This window comes from Rissa tridactyla, chromosome 2 (genome assembly GCF_028500815.1).
Source record: "Rissa tridactyla isolate bRisTri1 chromosome 2, bRisTri1.patW.cur.20221130, whole genome shotgun sequence".
Classification (NCBI taxonomy): Eukaryota; Metazoa; Chordata; class Aves; order Charadriiformes; family Laridae; genus Rissa; species Rissa tridactyla.
In genome coordinates this window covers 129781695-129799041 of record NC_071467.1, presented here as the reverse complement: position 1 = coordinate 129799041, position 17347 = coordinate 129781695, and the positions used below count along the sequence as shown (strand labels likewise).

General features: G+C 42.7%; 1 protein-coding gene across 1 annotated transcript in view; it reads left to right on the top strand.

Moving 5' to 3' along the window:
- CHN2 (chimerin 2) overlaps nucleotides 1–17347 on the top strand; it is a 167178-nt gene that overhangs the window by 144047 nt on the left and 5784 nt on the right. Inside the window, exons 8-11 of the mRNA XM_054191296.1 lie at nucleotides 4222–4306; nucleotides 6694–6867; nucleotides 8626–8703; nucleotides 15668–15805. Coding sequence (XP_054047271.1) covers nucleotides 4222–4306; nucleotides 6694–6867; nucleotides 8626–8703; nucleotides 15668–15805 — 475 coding nt within the window. The remainder of the gene's footprint in view (nucleotides 1–4221; nucleotides 4307–6693; nucleotides 6868–8625; nucleotides 8704–15667; nucleotides 15806–17347) is intronic.

Below are 17347 nucleotides of genomic sequence, written 5' to 3'. Positions count from 1 at the left end.
CGCTGGAGCTTGGAGAATGGTGCCATTCTGAGCATCCGTGCTTTCTCCTTCAGCCTCTCTTACAAATTTCAAGGCACTAAAGGCAAATGAACAAAAAAAAAGATTTAGGATCCAGACTGATTTGTTAAGCTGGGTTCATCCTGAGCACACAACACAGTCGCATGGATTTAGGTTTGGAGCTGGCGTCTGTCTGGCGGGACAACTTTGCATAAGCCAGTGTAGACATACCGTAATTCAGGAAAGGGAATAAATCTCTGAAGCCCTGTTTAGAAAAACACAGAGGTATTTCTGTAACTCTGTGGGCGTCAGCCTAACTGGATCGCAAAGTCCTCTTGCATCTCGTTACAGTTGGGATCCAGCAGGGCTCTTCGGGATGCGCTTTACCTGCCAACTCAGTGGGGTCCCAGCTGGTGGTGAGGTCACCTCATGCCCAAGGACAGCCGCGTGGAGTTTGGGGATGCTCCGCACGTCTTGTTCTAGTCTGGGAATTCACGAGAGGGCCTCTGTGCTGCTCTAAGTGAACGAATGCAGCTGAATAATGTGCATTTACCACAATATTGTGCCTGTTTGCCACTACAGCATGGGCAAATCCCGTTTGCAGGCGGGCTAGTGGAGTAGAGGCAGCTGATTACTGACAAGTCAGAAGATCTGCTGGGAGAAAGGAGGCGCTGGGATAAATTTCCCTTGGTGTTAATCACTGCAGACAAACACTGCGTCTGGGAGACAAAGGGTCTGGCGGAGGCATTTTTTACAGACATCATGAAGATTATGTGTATGTATTTAAACAAAAATAACGGCCGACTCAGCTTTTCTTCCCTGCGAAGAGCTCAGGTTCAGCAGGAGTCCACAGGAGAGTACAAATGCCCATGTATTCAGGCGAAAGTCTGAAAAATCTCTTATTTTCTTTGGATGCAAATAGAAAAGATAAACAAAATTGTCTCGGAAACAGCACCACATAATGCCAATAAAAAACATGTGTTTCAATTCAGGGCAATTTTTAGTTTGTTTCTGCAGTTTTGCTTAAGGGATTATTTTGTTTTGCCACTGTGTTGGCATTCCTTAACTTTGGTCTTAGTTTCTCCCCCTGTGAACATGGCTCAGACACAGACTAAAATGGCATGAGATAGCACCTACGGGGGGTTCTGCTGTTTGGAAGCAAGGGCAGGGGAGGGCTGGCGGGCGAAGGTGAGAGCACAGGAAGGCAACGAGACACGCAGCCTGGTGATTGTCCAGCAGAGAAGAGAGGATCAATGTAAGAAACAACTTTTCCTTGAAAGAGCTGGAAAGGAAATAGAGTGAAGAAGTTAGGAGTTAGACGTTGTGGAAAGAAGATGAAAGACTGAACAAGAAAAGCACAGTGTATAGTCTGAAAACGTCATGGTTTTGGCTTATATGAAGAAATGCTTCCCTGTAAATTCTTCTTAAAAGTTGGAATTATGCGTCAACTGTAGCCCAAGCAGCCCAAGCCTACGCTGTGTGTACACAGAGAAGTCTCCTGAGACCGCGGGATGGTGTAGGGACCAATAATAAATAGATCTTGATCATGTTTCCAAAAATCTAAGCCCAGGCTATTTGTAATGATGCAGTTACAAAGGATGGGGCAAAACCTAAAAGCCCGTCTCAAAAATCTAAGGCCTGCTGTTACCTCTCCTTATTTAAAATAGAGATGAGGGCAGTTTGCAGGCAAAATTCCCACTTACCATTCAAAACAGACTTCATTCATTATTTCTTTAAAATTAATGGCAAGCCATAAGAGACTTAGTTCAAAACCGCATCTTAAGAGATTTTTTTTCCACCTTCATCTAGAAACTTTTGAAGATCTCCTTTTTCCAGTTAGAGATAGCAAGTAGTTCCCTATTTCAGCTTGACCAGAAACCACAGAAACTCGCTTTTCTCAGGGCATTTCAGTTGGGAACTCGCCATTTGTGCTAAAATGCAGATCCGTGAAAAATTGAAGTGAATGAATAGAGAGAGCCAAACCTTTGAGGGCCACCAAGCTGAAGGGAACAAGGGGAGGGCGCGCAGTCAGCACTTCTCAGATGGAGCCCTCAGTCAGCGTTGATGACTGTTTCCCATTAATGACAGGAGAGATCAAGGAATAATCAGCTGCCATTTTCTAAATATGCCACAGCGAGATCAGCTGAAATAAGCTTTATGTAAAGCGAGCAAGTAGGCCCCCAATATCCTAGCAACTGTGATGGACTTTAAATGTGAAATGGTGAGGTTTTAAAAATCCTGACTGAGCTTTTACAAGCACTTCTCATGAGGTTGGCTTTTGTAAACCGCTGCAAGGCAGAAGATATACTTAGCTGTCTTGCCACAGCAGGTGATTTTCACCCACAATTAAATGCAGGTGCAGACCTACTAATTATGTGGTTATCAGTCTAAAAATGTTAAAGATGCAAGCATAATTAGTTGTATCCATAGTTGTATATCCACTTAAGGTCACATAGAGCATATGCCCGAAGCTCAGGTCGTGAGCCGATGTTAGGTATGGCCATTTACCCCCACTAAAAGCCGTGTCTGAAATTCACACTACCCACCCTGCAAAATAAAATAAGGTACGAAATGAGCAAGATGTGTGTGTGTATATATATATTTATCTCAAACTTTATCGCAAAGTCTTGTTTCCCAGAGATACACATTTTTCTGAGCGGTAAAATACCATTTCAAAAAATAAGCATTACCAGCCAGACGTTCCGGTTCAGAGCTTTGACTATTAAAAGGGAGGAATAATTTCTGTTGCCTTAAGTTTCTTCATGCAATTATTGACTGTGAGTAGTTGGTCAGCAGTCATTCGTGGTCAGGCTCACATTTTTATCGCTAGATCATAAAGAGAGGTCTGTATTAAAATCACTGTACTTCATCTTCCTGGGGAATGGACTCAAGACTACGGACTTGTTTAGGTATGAGCCTGCAGACAAATGGGGCCAAAACATTAGCAAGCCAAATGCTTGGCTTAAAACTTCACCAAGTTTATTTGAAAAGGGCAATGACCTTTTTTTTTACTCTATGAAAAGCAAAGAGCAGCTTTCCCCATCCCAGGGGGTGGAAGTGGCCTTTCAGCCATCCACCCAACGGGTAAACAAGAGCAGAGGGAAGGAAAAGGAAGCAATAGCAGCCTGAGTGTGTGTGATTTATGTTTTGTTAAGCTCAATTAAGTCTCTGGCCAGAACTAGCTCATACCACATCCATTCACACGGGTGTAGACCTCACTATTTACTCTTCTTTTCAATGAAAATTAAATGCTTACTTTACCAGAACATACGTCTTAAATAAAAAAGGTCTTCTGCCGTAGCCTTTGGAAAAGTAGTGTAGGAAGCAGTGGTGGTCTGCAAAACCTGGTGTGGGAGCCGTGGGCTCTCTCAGCACACAGGTCGGTTTATTCTTCCTTATTTACTCATGTGTGGACTGTGGCAACATGAAGTTTGCTCTGCTGAAAAAGAGCCTACTGACATCTTTTCCCTGTGTGAGTTCAGTTTACTTACTGGAGTGGGGAAGGGTGTAATTTGCTTTTATCACTAATGGATTCCAGCGTGCAAAATCAGACCGTCACCCAACCGCTGCCTGGAGTGGCTGCACAAATCATTCATTATCATCCCCGATACAAAGTTACAGCAACCACCTCAAGTTTTGCCCTGTGTTGAAGGACATATAAATGCACATGTAACACCATAGTTGTAGCGTGCCCAAATCTGCCCGGTGCTCTTAGAACATGGCTCTTGCACCAGATCTGTGGTCACACACATTTATGGGGAACTAAAACATGGTGCACTCGAAGGGACTTTCTGTCACGACATTTCCCCTACTTTCAAGTGATCTGTTGAAGAGCGTTTGAATCATTCCTGTTTTGTCTGAACTAGTCAAACAAAAGCACTGACTAGAGTTCCTTGGATTATTAGTTTTACTTTTTTCTCCTTTGACTGGTGAACCTGGTTTCCTCCCCTCTGTGATAGCTAAAATGTCAGCTAGCAAAACCAATTTGTTTTCAGTGCAGCCCAGTTCTCTGTTATCTTAAACCTATTGAAAGATAAACTTCAAGATCAAAGCAAATTTATGTTCCCATGGTTTATTTCATCTAGGCTTTGGAAAGATGTGGGCACTGTGTGATATTTCTCGTACTGCATCTTCTGTTGTTTATCAGTTTCAGTTGTTCCATCTGTCAGACCATCTGCCTGCCAGTGACCCCATTTCTTTCCCCCCCCCCCATTTGTATTACAGGTCCACACGTTTCGAGGTCCGCACTGGTGTGAATACTGCGCCAACTTCATGTGGGGTCTCATCGCTCAGGGAGTGAGGTGTTCAGGTAGCCCTTCAACATTTTCTGTCTTTCTCTTGAAGTGCTCGGCTCTCCCTCCTGCCCCCAGCCAGCACTCCCTGCAGGAGGAGGGGGGTAGGATTACGTTACAAAACAAGGCAAGAAATCCTCAGAAATCCTCCCGCGCAAGTTAAAATGCTGTCATTTTCCCCATTATCTGGCTTAGAAATGGAGCCACCAGCCCTTGGTCGCTGAGGGTGACATCCTTTCAGTCGTGCATATATGCCTTGGTGTATACATTAAGAATTGTGTTTTATGGTGTCATTAAGTTATCCCTGAATATTTTTACGTCTTAAGAAACAAGTTCTGGAAATGGCAGAGCCAGCCAGCAGCTAGGCTTCACAATTCATCTTTTTGCCATCAATGGCTGAGAAATGCCCTTGTCTGCAAAAAGGCTGTCACCTGTGTCCTATAAAAACACCAAGCGTGGCTGCAAGCCTTAAGTATCCCACCTCAAGCGAAGCAAAAAATACAACCTTCATTTTCCCAGAAGGATTTGTTTTCTGGTGCCTCTATAACTATAGCATTTGAATAGTGTTTTAATTATTTTAAATTTGTTTGTTCTTTTGTGAAAAATTACCATCTCGCAGAAATGCAATAATTGTCGCATCACAAGCTTTTGGATTCAGCAAGTGCATTGGAAATGGGGTTTCATAACTTCTTTCTACGGACCTTCAATCCCTTCAGTGTCTGCCCCGAATATGCTTCTGTCTTACCTCTCCCTGCCCTGACCTCTGGGCGTTGCGGGTCTCAGGCCAGCACCGAACACATCCGACCCTGACATCTGCCTTTCAGGGGCAGAGGAGGTTACCTAAAGTTTAGACAGCAGTTCGAAGGGTCAAAACACCTTTCAGAAATGCACAGTTTTAATCAGTGCGGCCTCGGTTACTGCTACGTCTTTTCTGCCTGTAAATGAATGATGGCAACACAAAGAATATGAGAAGGACATTAAAAACAAAGAGGAAAATTAATAGTAGTTTGCTTTTCAAGCTATTTGATCTTAAACACAAGTGTGCAAAAACCGACCTCACTAATGCATAGAGGTGTATTTGTTCACATACATAAAATATTAAACTTATGAAAAGGCTTATTTATTTAGTATGAAACGTAATACTCTCCCTCATTAAATTACCAACATTTAACTCTAAGTAGACAGATGCGTTTGGATTTAACTTCACAGGCTTGGACAACAGCACTGAAAATAATACAGGGAGGATCCTAACTGCAGCTGCTCACGTTTGTTTAGATTTCACAGAACAATAATGTATTATGCAGTAATAACTGTATGGAGAAACACACAAAAAACACCAGTTCCATTAAATGTGTAGGTGTGTTCGTAGTGATGATATGATTTTGCTTGATGAATATTTTATAGAGAATAATATTGAAATGTGCTGCAAGTAATAAAGACGTGTTTACATTTTTGAATAGCTCGGGCAGTAAATCAACATGAAAAACCAGTAAATAACTTATTAGTGATGATAGACATGTTAGGTTAGCCCAAAAGGTCCTGTCAGGGGTGGGCATGCCTGGGAAGGCATTAAAACAGGAATCGCAGTTCTCTGAGATAATCTGACTCGTGTTTGCTTTACTGAGGCTTATACATTCATTTGGCTGAATGTTTGAACCTATTAGCAAAATTCAATTTGTGGAGATCAAGCAGTTAATAGAAACCCACCCGTGCAACCAAGAGTAGGATTTGATTCTGGAGGAAGACACCAAGAACGATTTTATAAAATGAATCACTTTTGTTTACACCATGCCTTTCACAGCATTTTTTATATGCCTGAACTGACCTACAGACTAAACACAGGGCTCACTTGAGTCCCCAGTGAAGTGATGAGTCAGGGGTGGGGTGGCCGCCGATGTGGCAGAGCGAGCCAAAATGCAGGAGTGGGGAAGGGAAGGGAGGCACACTGCCTCAAAGAGCTGTCACAGTTTGAGTGCTCAGGTGAATCTCAGGTCCCTCACCCTTTAGCAGCGCTAAGCCGCAAGCTAGCCAGCAGAAGACAGTCATTACTGTGCTAATTTTATAAAAGGCTGGACTAAAATACCCAGAAGTTAAGTCCCATGGTTTCAAATGCAATCGCTACGTGTCCGGCGGTGAACTGACCCCTACTGCACCAGCAGTCACCTCTGTCTCAGAGGTGTGTGAAGGACATCCAGAGCTTTTATAGTTTTTTAACGACTATGCTGGAGTTCACTTTGCCCACCGTGCTTTTTTTACAGGAGATTTCCATGCTTGTCCTTCCCACCTCCATCTTATTTATTCTAGCTTTATGCCCCTTGTTTCATGTGGCCCAAGGAAATAAATTGTTAGCCAAGACCTATCGGCATTAGCATTGATTAATTAACCTGGCCAACTTTGTTTACAGACTGCGGGTTGAACGTACATAAGCAGTGCTCCAAATACGTGCCCAACGACTGCCAGCCAGACCTCAAGAGGATAAAGCGAGTCTACTGCTGCGATCTCACCACACTGGTGAAAGCCCACAATACCCAGAGGCCGATGGTTGTGGATTCCTGCATTCGAGAGATCGAAGCAAGAGGTTTGTGTGCTTAGGAAAGCAGCAGACATGATTAAATGAAGACTTGAATTACATGCTTAGCTAGGACAGGGTAGTATGCTCATGCACACCGAAGACAGGATGAGAGAAGGTGGTTTTTTTAGCGTAGGTGATACATTGCTTTGCATTAGCTGGGAAAATTAAATCATGACATTTCATAATGCAATTTCCTGAAATGCTTTCTGAAAACATGTCAAAACATGTATTACGTTACACTTCTGAAAGGGGTGAACTTTAAAGTGAACTTTAAGTTCGTGTTTGTGTGTCTTTTTTCATTATTTTCTTTTAACATACCTAGAGACACTTCTAATTCCAGAGTGATCGGTTTAAATCAAACCCATTATTAATAACCTTTCCGGACCTAATGGGCGAGAGAAAACAAGTGACTGGAAGCGACTCAGAGAAGTGAGGTCACAGGCTGTGACGTTTTGTGGTGTGTCACACACTGTGCAGGGTTTCGCATGATGCTCAGCTACTGACTGAGGGATGCTGCGGCTCGGGCGCCATGTCACAGCCAAAGCTCCAGCTTGTGACAGGTTTTTGCTACGCAGAAGCATGCCAGATTGGAGAAATACCATACCCCCTCCAACACAACAGAGTAATGATCATGTATTTTTGCTTTGGATAGCAAACGTGTATGTCGTGCTGCCCAATAAGCCAAATTTCCTTGTTAGTCATAGCTTCAGCATGGGAATCTCGTAATGTTGAATTCATGGCATCGCAGTAACCTGCATGGCAACACGATGATACCAGCCATAAGGATTTCAAAGCCACAGTGCATCTACTGAAATGAATCAAAGATTTACGAGTAAATCCCCTGCATTGCTCCGTAAAGCTCTACCAGGATTATATCATCATTGCAGGGACAAATAGAAAGAATAGTTTGGACTAAGACGGAAGAGCTTTGCTCTGATGATATAGCGGGAAGCCATGCTGCATTTGAGATCTAATCACTTACTTGTACACGTATTGATTAAGATAAAACCTGCTGCCTGCTGTTTTTTCAACGTCTTTGAATTTCTTTCTTTAATTCCTGTAGAACTATGTAAGGTATGCGTTTCGCTCTTAAGAAAACAAAGATCTTATAAGTAGGTTAGCACTGTGTGTAGCCACAATAAGGAGCTCTGGGATTAAAATAAATAACGTGTGTGTGACTCTGCTTGGCTAGCTGGGCCTGCTCTGCTGGGCTGCCCTGCATTTCATGTTGGTCTGGAGCAATAGCAGGTCTCTCGTGGTTAAAGAACTGTAGAAGGGATGTGCTGATGTGGATGAGAACATCATCTGTCAGCAGTGTATAAATAAAAGCGGACAGCAGAACTGGGAACAAATGCGCTCATAGGGAAAGGCGGTCTCTTATTTGCATTGGTATTTATCATTAAGCAACTAGTAAAAGGAAAGGACACCTCTAAAGCTTTATTAATTATAGTCAAATCCAGGAAAATCTCCTACATAAAATGAATAAATCATGATACCATCACATGCCCCACCATTAGCAAATTGCAAGATTTTCCTCTAACATAATCAACTGTGTGCTTAACAAAATCAGAAAGTCTAAATTCTAAAATTATTTAATTCTTTAAAAAACAATTTAAAATTATCTTGATCCTTCCTTAAATGCTCCAGAGTTCCACGTTACAATTAATATTTTGCTACACTTACTAGATTTGTTGCTTTATTGTTTGTAAGCCTGAATATTTGTTGGATACTGAAGCAAAGTTAACCAGGAACTTTTTGTTTCAGGTTTAAAGTCCGAGGGCCTCTATAGAGTCTCAGGCTTCACTGAGCACATTGAAGATGTGAAAATGGCCTTTGATCGAGGTATAGCATTTTTTAATCTTGAACAATTTGTAATTGAAGCTTTCAGTTCTAGGACTTTTCAGTTCTTTTGGGGTTTATGTAGGTACCATGGTAATGAAACTGGCATATACGCAGAAGTACAGAAAGCAACCTGTCTTTTCTGAGTTCTTAAATTAATCTGTAGTGCTCTTCGTAAGAAGAAAGCATATTTCATAGTTGGAAGGAATAATTAAACAGTAAGTAACGGTAGGCAGAAGGCTGAGTGCTCGGGGGACCGGATGATTGCTCAACCTAGCAGCACAGCCTGAGCTCCTAGTTCAAGTACAAGCCTAGATAGTCCCAGGGGAAAGTTCTTAGTCCTATTTTTAGTAGACTCAGTGCTTTACAATACGATAATCTATTTATGAGTTTAAGAACCAGGAACTCCAACTGGGAAGTCACTCCACGTGTAGCCTTGTAGAAAGCACCACACCGCTGCGCACGTGATTGCATCTGCACAACAGATGAGAGGAGCACTGGGGACATTGGTTGTACAGCACATATTGAAAAACTAATAATTAAACACTGCCTGATTATCATCCTAGTAGCCCTTCTGAACTGATTTAACTGATTATCTTGGCTCTGGTTGTGCACAGTCTTTGCACACAGGACTAATTTTAAGTATATATGTGAGTGCAGAGTATGGCCTTCATCAACAGAAAACACACTTTCAAGTACATTTAAGAAGTTACATAAATATTCTTCTCCTTTCCCATAAATAGTGTTTTCCTTCCTACTTAATTTTTTCAGTTGTTACCTCTGCCCTATTAGGGAATAGGGTCAGACACAGCCCAGTGATTGCAAGCCCATGGGGACAAGGCAGGTCCAGGTCAAGCCAGAAGGTCAGCCTGGGGGTCAGGGTACCGACCAGAAGGGTGCACGGCCAGGCACAGGCATGGCCATGACCCAGCTGGAGACAGCTATGATGTCGCTCAGGCAGGGACTGGGGCCCTGGGGACCCATGGGCAGGAGGTGAGGGGGCTCTGGGGGAGGCTGGGCAGGGCCAGCAAGGTCTATGGGTGGCACCTCTTACAGTGACCGCGGCTGAATACTTTTTTGTTTGGAGAGTTTGTCACGCAGACATCACCGGCAAAGAAAGTCCAACTAGAAATTGCCAAAGTGACTTTTCGTGCTATACTGAAATACTCTTTAAAAAAAAAAAATAAATACACGTTTTAAAATGTGTTGGATGCTGCAGTTGTGAACATACGCATATACACACATAGGTCAGCCATGATTTGGGTGAGAGAGATGCACAGTGATATGGCTGCTATCACAGGAAGATCCATGTTGCAGATGTGCCACGTGAAGCGGTGCTACTGAGAGGGTCACAGTCCCCATAGGTCCCACTCTGCTCCCTGCAGGTGGCAAACCCTTTTTTTCTGTCTGTTAATCCTCCTCTAAGTGTACCAACCTGAATGAAACCCAGAAGGAGAAACACAGGTTGAAGAGGGAAGAGTTTGAAGAAAGCAGGTGGAAATTCATGTCTGAGCATGACTTGAACACTGCTGCAGCAGTAGTTCCCTTTGCAAATGCTTGGAACTGTTGGAGACAGCTCAGTTTTACAGACAGCGTATCTTTTATTATTGGCTAGACTCATAACATGAGCTGGTGGCGATACACACTTGAAGTAGACCCACAGCAAGGAAGAAAGTGCGATTTACTGGCAAAGAAGGCAGCACTTAGAAACAGGAAGAGTAAGGTCACTACTAGTATCGAATTTCCAAAGGAAAAAAAGCATGGGTAAACATGGAAGTGGAGAAAGCAAGGACTGAGTTTGCATACACAGGCTGCGGGGAAAACCATTGGGCATACATTGATAAAAAGCTGTGTCTTCATTTTCTTTTAACAATCTCATGAGGGAAAAGGGGTAAGAAAGGAAAGAGAGAGTGTTGCAATGAATAATGCTAAAACCAGTGGAACGGTGAACAAGATCTTGTTATGAGAACTGCGTCACTAGAGTATTGCTGAGACCAGAAGCTGAGAACTTCACTTTCCAGTTTTTCAAAATGTTTTCTCCCTGAACTGAGATGGAAAAGCAGAAGGAGTTGGGGTTCTTGTGCAGAAGGGGATTTAAAGAAAACCAAAATAGAATTTTTTTGTTCTGCTTTGTGGGCTGTGCAGCTAGAAGGCGCTTGTCAGCTGGCAGAAGGTTGAATTGGCAAGACGCTTCCAACCTGACAGCTCAGGGCTTGGCTTCCCAGTCAGCTCCAAGTTTAGAGAGACAGGGACCCCACCTTCTCTTTTGCATCCCATTCCCGCAGGTGGGATGCTTATCTGCTTTTCTACTGCCCAGTTACCCCAGCGTAGCCCTAGAAGCCAGAGCAGCAGGGAGTGGACTCTCCCAAGGATGTGGAATTTCCCAGATCTCTTTCCCAGGTGACAGAGCTGGGAGAGAAGGGGGGTGCGAGCCAGGTGGCAGGTCTCACCTCCAGCAACGCCTGGAAGGTGTTTTGTTCAAATTGCATTTTCTGCCCAGAAAGTGAAGTTTGTGGGAGTTTTACGAAACTGTTGTTTCCACATTCACTACGGGAAATTAACATATTTTTCGAAAGTAAAAAGGAAATATAGGAAAAATTGGTTCTGAAATATAAAATGGAAAATTCCTGAGCGGTTCTGGTTAATAGATAGGTGTTGCAGCAGAAATGGCCGTATCTGTGGCAACGTCACTATCTCAAACATCTCTGGAGCACACCACATAGTAAAAGGTAAATGTGTTTTAAAAGAGCTTGGGGTAGTTACCTGTCAGAGAAGCTGAGAGCAGGGGTATGAACCAGAGAAGAGAACTCTTTAATCTAATGGATAGTCCTGGCACAACACTAGAAGATGCACACTGGCCAGGAATAAATTTAGTCTGATAATTTAAAGACCATTTTTAAACCGTCTGAAGGTAAGGCTCTGAAACAACCTTCTGCTAAGAGCAGGGATAAAAACCTCATCTAGTTTTAAAATGGAGGTTGAGGGGTTTACGAGAAGGGTTGTATGGCGCGGTGCCTGCGGTAGCAGAGCACTGCACTCTGCCATTACAGAGGTCCCTCCCTGCCCATCGTTTCCCAGTCAGTCCCCAGGCACCTGGCTAGAATGCCAGGACGCTTTTGCATCTCTGGGAATTCAGCTTTTAATAAATGGGTTTGAAAATAAACAAGCAAGGAGAACTCCCCGTTTAATGCGCAGGGCGCATCCTTCAAGTAGCGCCATCAAGCTTTCTGGTTTCACAAGCTCTTTGTCAAGCCACAGGAGCCAGAAGACGGGATGATACAGGGATGAGGTGCAGGGGCTGACCCGGCCGTAGGGTCCCTCTCCTGCTGATTCCACGTGCAGCTGAAGGGGCACAGTGACGAGAAGCCAGTCCTCCCTCTGACCGATTCCGCTGGGCCAAAGGGACACTCACTTGTTGCTTCCAAAGAATTGTAGTGAGAACAGAAAAGCAAAGGCAGGTTTGAAAGTTAACAGCTCGGGAAGAGAATGGCATCCCACGTAATATTATTTGGGCCCAGTGGAGCTGTAATAGTTGATTTTAAAACAGGGAGAAGTTGGTCCTCATCTGATTTCAACTAAGGCTCCCTTCCAAAGGCAAACCAGTGTAAATACCCCTACTGTAAATTAGCATTAGGCTCTCTGAGGCACTGACAATGTTCCATTTTAGTGATTTTTGTAATGAGAAGGAGAGGAATAATGTGGATTTATTTAATCTGGTGAATGTTGGTGCTGTAGAACGACAGTTGCTCTCTGTCAGCATTGTTGAGCTGTGGCGTTGTGGCATCCAGAAAACCCTCATTGTGCGCTTTATCCACAGAGCTGCCATTGTCACCAGTGCATTCTGTCCCCCCATTTGTTTGTATGACTGGCTGGTACAATACACTTGCTAAAAATATTATGCTGTTAAATATTACATGATTACTTAGAGGCATCCTAACTCATACTCGCACTCTTTTGCCAGTGTAGCTGAAAACCTGTCAAACGCCAAATCCAAGAAAAACCACAGAAGCACATTAGCATGGCAAAGGTCGTGCAATAAAAACAAAGTGTTAAGGAAAAAGGAGCATAAGTAGAAATGTAATTCCACATTCAGAAGGCATAGCCAGGGCTTTAAGAACATAATACTTATTCCATTTCATTCTCTGGCATCCATGTTAGCTGATGGCTAACATGGCATCCAAAGTTAGCTGAAACCTTTAAGGAACAGAATAAAGACTTTCTTTGTCTTCAGCTATTCAAACTTCAACATAATGTGACAAAATTTGTTGAGACCAAAGTAACAAGGAAAGAGACATGACAGGGTTTGGGTAGGATTAGCTTTGTAAAGCTGAAATTGACTATATGTTTGCAATCCAAAATAAATTAAAAAAAAAGATTGTATTAACATATGGCCACTGCAGTGATACTGGAAATGCTAATTACAGTCTGAGGAAAGATACTGTATGAGAGAGTTAGTAAAATGATTGTGGTAATGCAGAAGGTACCATATAAAATAGATGTAGTTCATCTATTGTAGTAGTTCATCTGCTACTGCAGAGGATCCTCTGTGAAGTATGTCATGACTTTACCGTCAATGAATTAACTTTTCTTTCTGGAATTTTAAGTGTGTTTAAATAAAAATACAAATCCAGGAATTTAGTGAGGTAAGAAATAAGTGCAGCCTGCCAAGGGCCCTCAGTTGCTGAAATTGACAGGGGCGGGTCGGGGCGGGGGGGGGATCCAAAATCTACAAAAGGAAAATAAAAATCCACCTTCCCCTACATACCCACTTCAGGAATGTATATTATAACAGATGTATTGTCACGCTCACTTTAAAATAATCTTCACTACATTTCCAATGGATTTACATTTGTCTCTGAAGTGAAGAGAAAAATCTTTGACGCAGGAATTAATGCATTTTTCCTACAGTACGCGAGTATGTAAATAAGAGGTATGTTTGAAGTACATTGTAGTTTGAAGTCACTCTAGCTGAAGTGCCCCTTTAAGGAAGCTTGCTGGGCTGCTTTGTAAAAGTACTAAATAAATAACAGTTCCATTTAGTGTGCTGGTGACCTGGATAATAGATGCAACCTTCTGCTTTGCTATATCTGTTCTGATGCAGCTGCTGGCTCCTTGGAGGTATCTGTTTTCAGTGGAGCATTTTGAGTGCTCCATGTCCATCAATTAAATAGAGCTCTCCACACAAAGCTTTACAAGACTAATGCTGCCGTGCCTGGAACGTGTGGATTAAACAAAAGATTGGGGCAGTGTAAACATCCTCCTAGGGCTTATTGATGCTGTATTAAATTAAATGCTGATGGATGTATTCAGACTGCTCAGCTGCATCAAGAAAGGCTACTTGTTTTAAACACTTAAGCATATAATCTCCTCTTGATGAGAACATGTAGTGCTATTAGTCTTAATGAGAATTATGTGTATACATTGGACAGGACATATCCCTTCCAAGATTAATGCCATAGGTTTGTTTAAAATGTCTACAATCAATAAAAACTCTTTTACTCTGCTGTGAAAGCCTTTATCACCATCTTAAACACCGTGTATCAAGCACACCCACTCATCTGTCTGTATCAGGGCATGTCTACAAGCACTGGTTATTGCGAGACAAGCAAGGCCATGGCTTTACAGCATGTCAGTGCCTTGGTGGTAGCAGCCCGAGCTTGTGCTTGCACCTGTATCCTGGCAGATACAAGCAAACTCCTCTCCATTGTTCAAGCAAGCATAACCTCTCATCGCCCCTATCACCGTATGGTCCTGATCTTCACCACCTCCTGCAAGGGAAGTGCTATTATCCTCACTTGAAAGGTGGGGAATAAGGACTACGGGGTGTAACTGATCTCAAAGAAGCCTGAGGTAAAGCTGGGGATTAAATCCAGACAGCCTCAGCCCCTGCTTGACCAGTGTCCTACCTGGTCTTTCTACTGGAGGACCACCAAGGACAGGCCCCAGGAGTGCAGGACAGAATTTCTCAGTCTGGAGAAAAATGTGGGTATGAGGGTACGAGGTATTACAGAACAGATGTAGTCATTTGGACACGAAAAATAATAGTGATCCAACCTCGCCGCTAGTTCTTGTAATGTCACTTGTTGCAAGCCATGTGTTGGGTAAGGGCTTACCAGCAACACTTCCAAATGTTAAGCTCATGTGATTAAAAGTGTTCCATAATGGAGTTCCGACTAACTGTGTTATAATATGTGGCAAATAAAATGTATGTTGTTTCAGTTGCATAATTCATCTATTTAGCTGTTCATCCATTACAAGTATCCATATTCATTTAACAAATTGCGATACACATTTCAGAATAAATTGTATAGCTAAATGCCATAGCATGTCTATTTAAATTCAAATCTTTGCTATAAATAAATAAGTCAAATACGAGGACATTAGAGGACATCCAGAAAATCAGGCAGCGTTCTTACCAGCTAATCAGTATAGATAGATTGGTGCAGGACTTACAAGATTTGGATGTTTACTCTGAATTTTCCTCCTGAGGGTCATTAGAAATTTATGTTATTTCTCTGTGCCTCTTTTTTCCCAAGTGAAAATGAAAAGAATGGTTCGTACTCCTGTGCATTGATCTGCGGATACAAAATACAACATCGGAACAAGTTATTAATAGCTTATTTTCAGTGAATAAGTGGGCCAAATTCAATAAATATATTATTAACATGATTTTTCATCCAACATTAAAAATTACGTGTGAGATGGTACACTGCAAATGTTGTTGGTGTAATCACTAGCCTCTCCAAAAGATGTAAGCAAATAAATTCTTTACTAAAAGATAAAGAAACTACCATTCCTCATTCATATACTGTGAAGTCAGTAGCAATATATTCTCATTTAAGCCTTCCAAATGCTTTCAGGTTGTTTTTTCTTGTCAGGTTGGAGACAATAAATCTGAATTAGAAGCCTAGCCTTGCTTCAGTCAAAATTAGCCTGGTTTCAAAAAGATTTCTTCCTCCTCTTCCAGATGGTGACAAGGCTGATATTTCTGCCACTATTTATCCAGACATAAACATCATTGCCGGAGCACTGAAGCTGTACTTCAGAGACTTACCGATTCCCGTGATCACCTATGACACCTATTCCAAGTTCATAGAGGCAGCAAGTAAGTATTGCGTAGTAATGTGTACTGATCTTTAATTACATTTCCCATCCATAAAGCTGTCCACCTTAAAGAAAAAGAAGAGACAGACAACAAGTCGGGCACTGTTCTGTTCATTACGTCTCTGTCATGTCCTTCTTTCACTTGAAACTTCTGCCTGAATATTATTGCAGATGGGACATCATGCAGGTACACCATCCCAGGGCTGGTGTCACGCATGCAACACCGGGTGATCTATGACAGGTCAGGGATGAGCAAACAGTGTGAGCCTTGAGGATGCTTCCCATTTACCCACCATTTTCCCCATGTCCTGCGTGGTGGCCTCCTTTGGCAACAAATCTCCACCACTGACAAGCAGGTCCCCTCCTTCAGTCAGCGAGGGATCAGAGCAACGAGACACACCGCGAACCACACCTGCCCCACAGTTCAGGCGCATCCACTCTTCGTTAGGTCCTACGGTATCTAACCCGTATCCAGATGGGAGGCACGGACAGTCACCCCCCACCCAGAGCCGGCAGGTCGTGGGTGCACACTACCAGAGAAGGAGGAGGTCAGCAGCATTCGCTGCCATCATTTGTCAGAGCGAGCTGAGATTTGCCTCAAATTCTGCTCTCCAGGGCATAGCTTTCCACGTAATGATAGTCCCTAATGAAAACTCACCAGATGGATTGCATCAAAATCAGATTATTAGCAAAGCATGTCAAAGAACTGACGTGTCTTAAGAAGTAGCATGCTTTCTTCTTTAACAATTAACCTTAGTAATTTTGAAATGGCACCCAGTACGTGGATAAGCAGCAGGCAGAGCGGCCTGCCTGTGTGACTGCGCTGCCTTCCCTTCCCCTCTGCCTGCCCCCACCCTGCACTCCCCGTGCAACCACAGATACTGCTCCTCTGCACTCTCCTCTTCCTCCTTGGCAGAGAAATTACACTTGCTCATCACTTGTTCTATAAAGAACATGCCCAGAGGAAGCAGTTCCCGTCACATCGATACGCCAATCTCTTAAAAGCAGGACGTAAAGATTCTTAATCTTCTAAAATTTCAAGCTGCTGGTGCCATTTGTATGGAAAGTCACGCAACAAATACAACTCTGACTCAGTTCACAGCTTAGGAATCCATACTTTTCATGTAAAATACACGTAAATCCTGCTCAGATTTTTAGAGATTGCCAAATGAGCACTGATGCTCTCCGATCACTGATACCTACGTATTTAAAGGTGTTCAGAAATCTTCGTTTATATAATTCCATGTCATTTCAGTCTCTAGCTAAATTTACACATTCAAGCACAGTCTAAAGCTTATAGCCACACTCCCGTCTGGTATTGAAGGCTAATGGAAGTAATCTTATGTAAGATTTTAAAAAGTCAGTTGTAGGCAGAGTATTATGAAGCACTTAACAAAGCTCAGATACTGTACCTATACAGGCCTGTAGATAGAGCCACAGACCATAGAGATGACTATCACGTGGTCTTTGTTGCAGATTTCTTTGTAAAGTCTTTTTTTTTGAGGATGCAAAAGTTGCTGATAAGCTGCATGTTTCTGAGTTT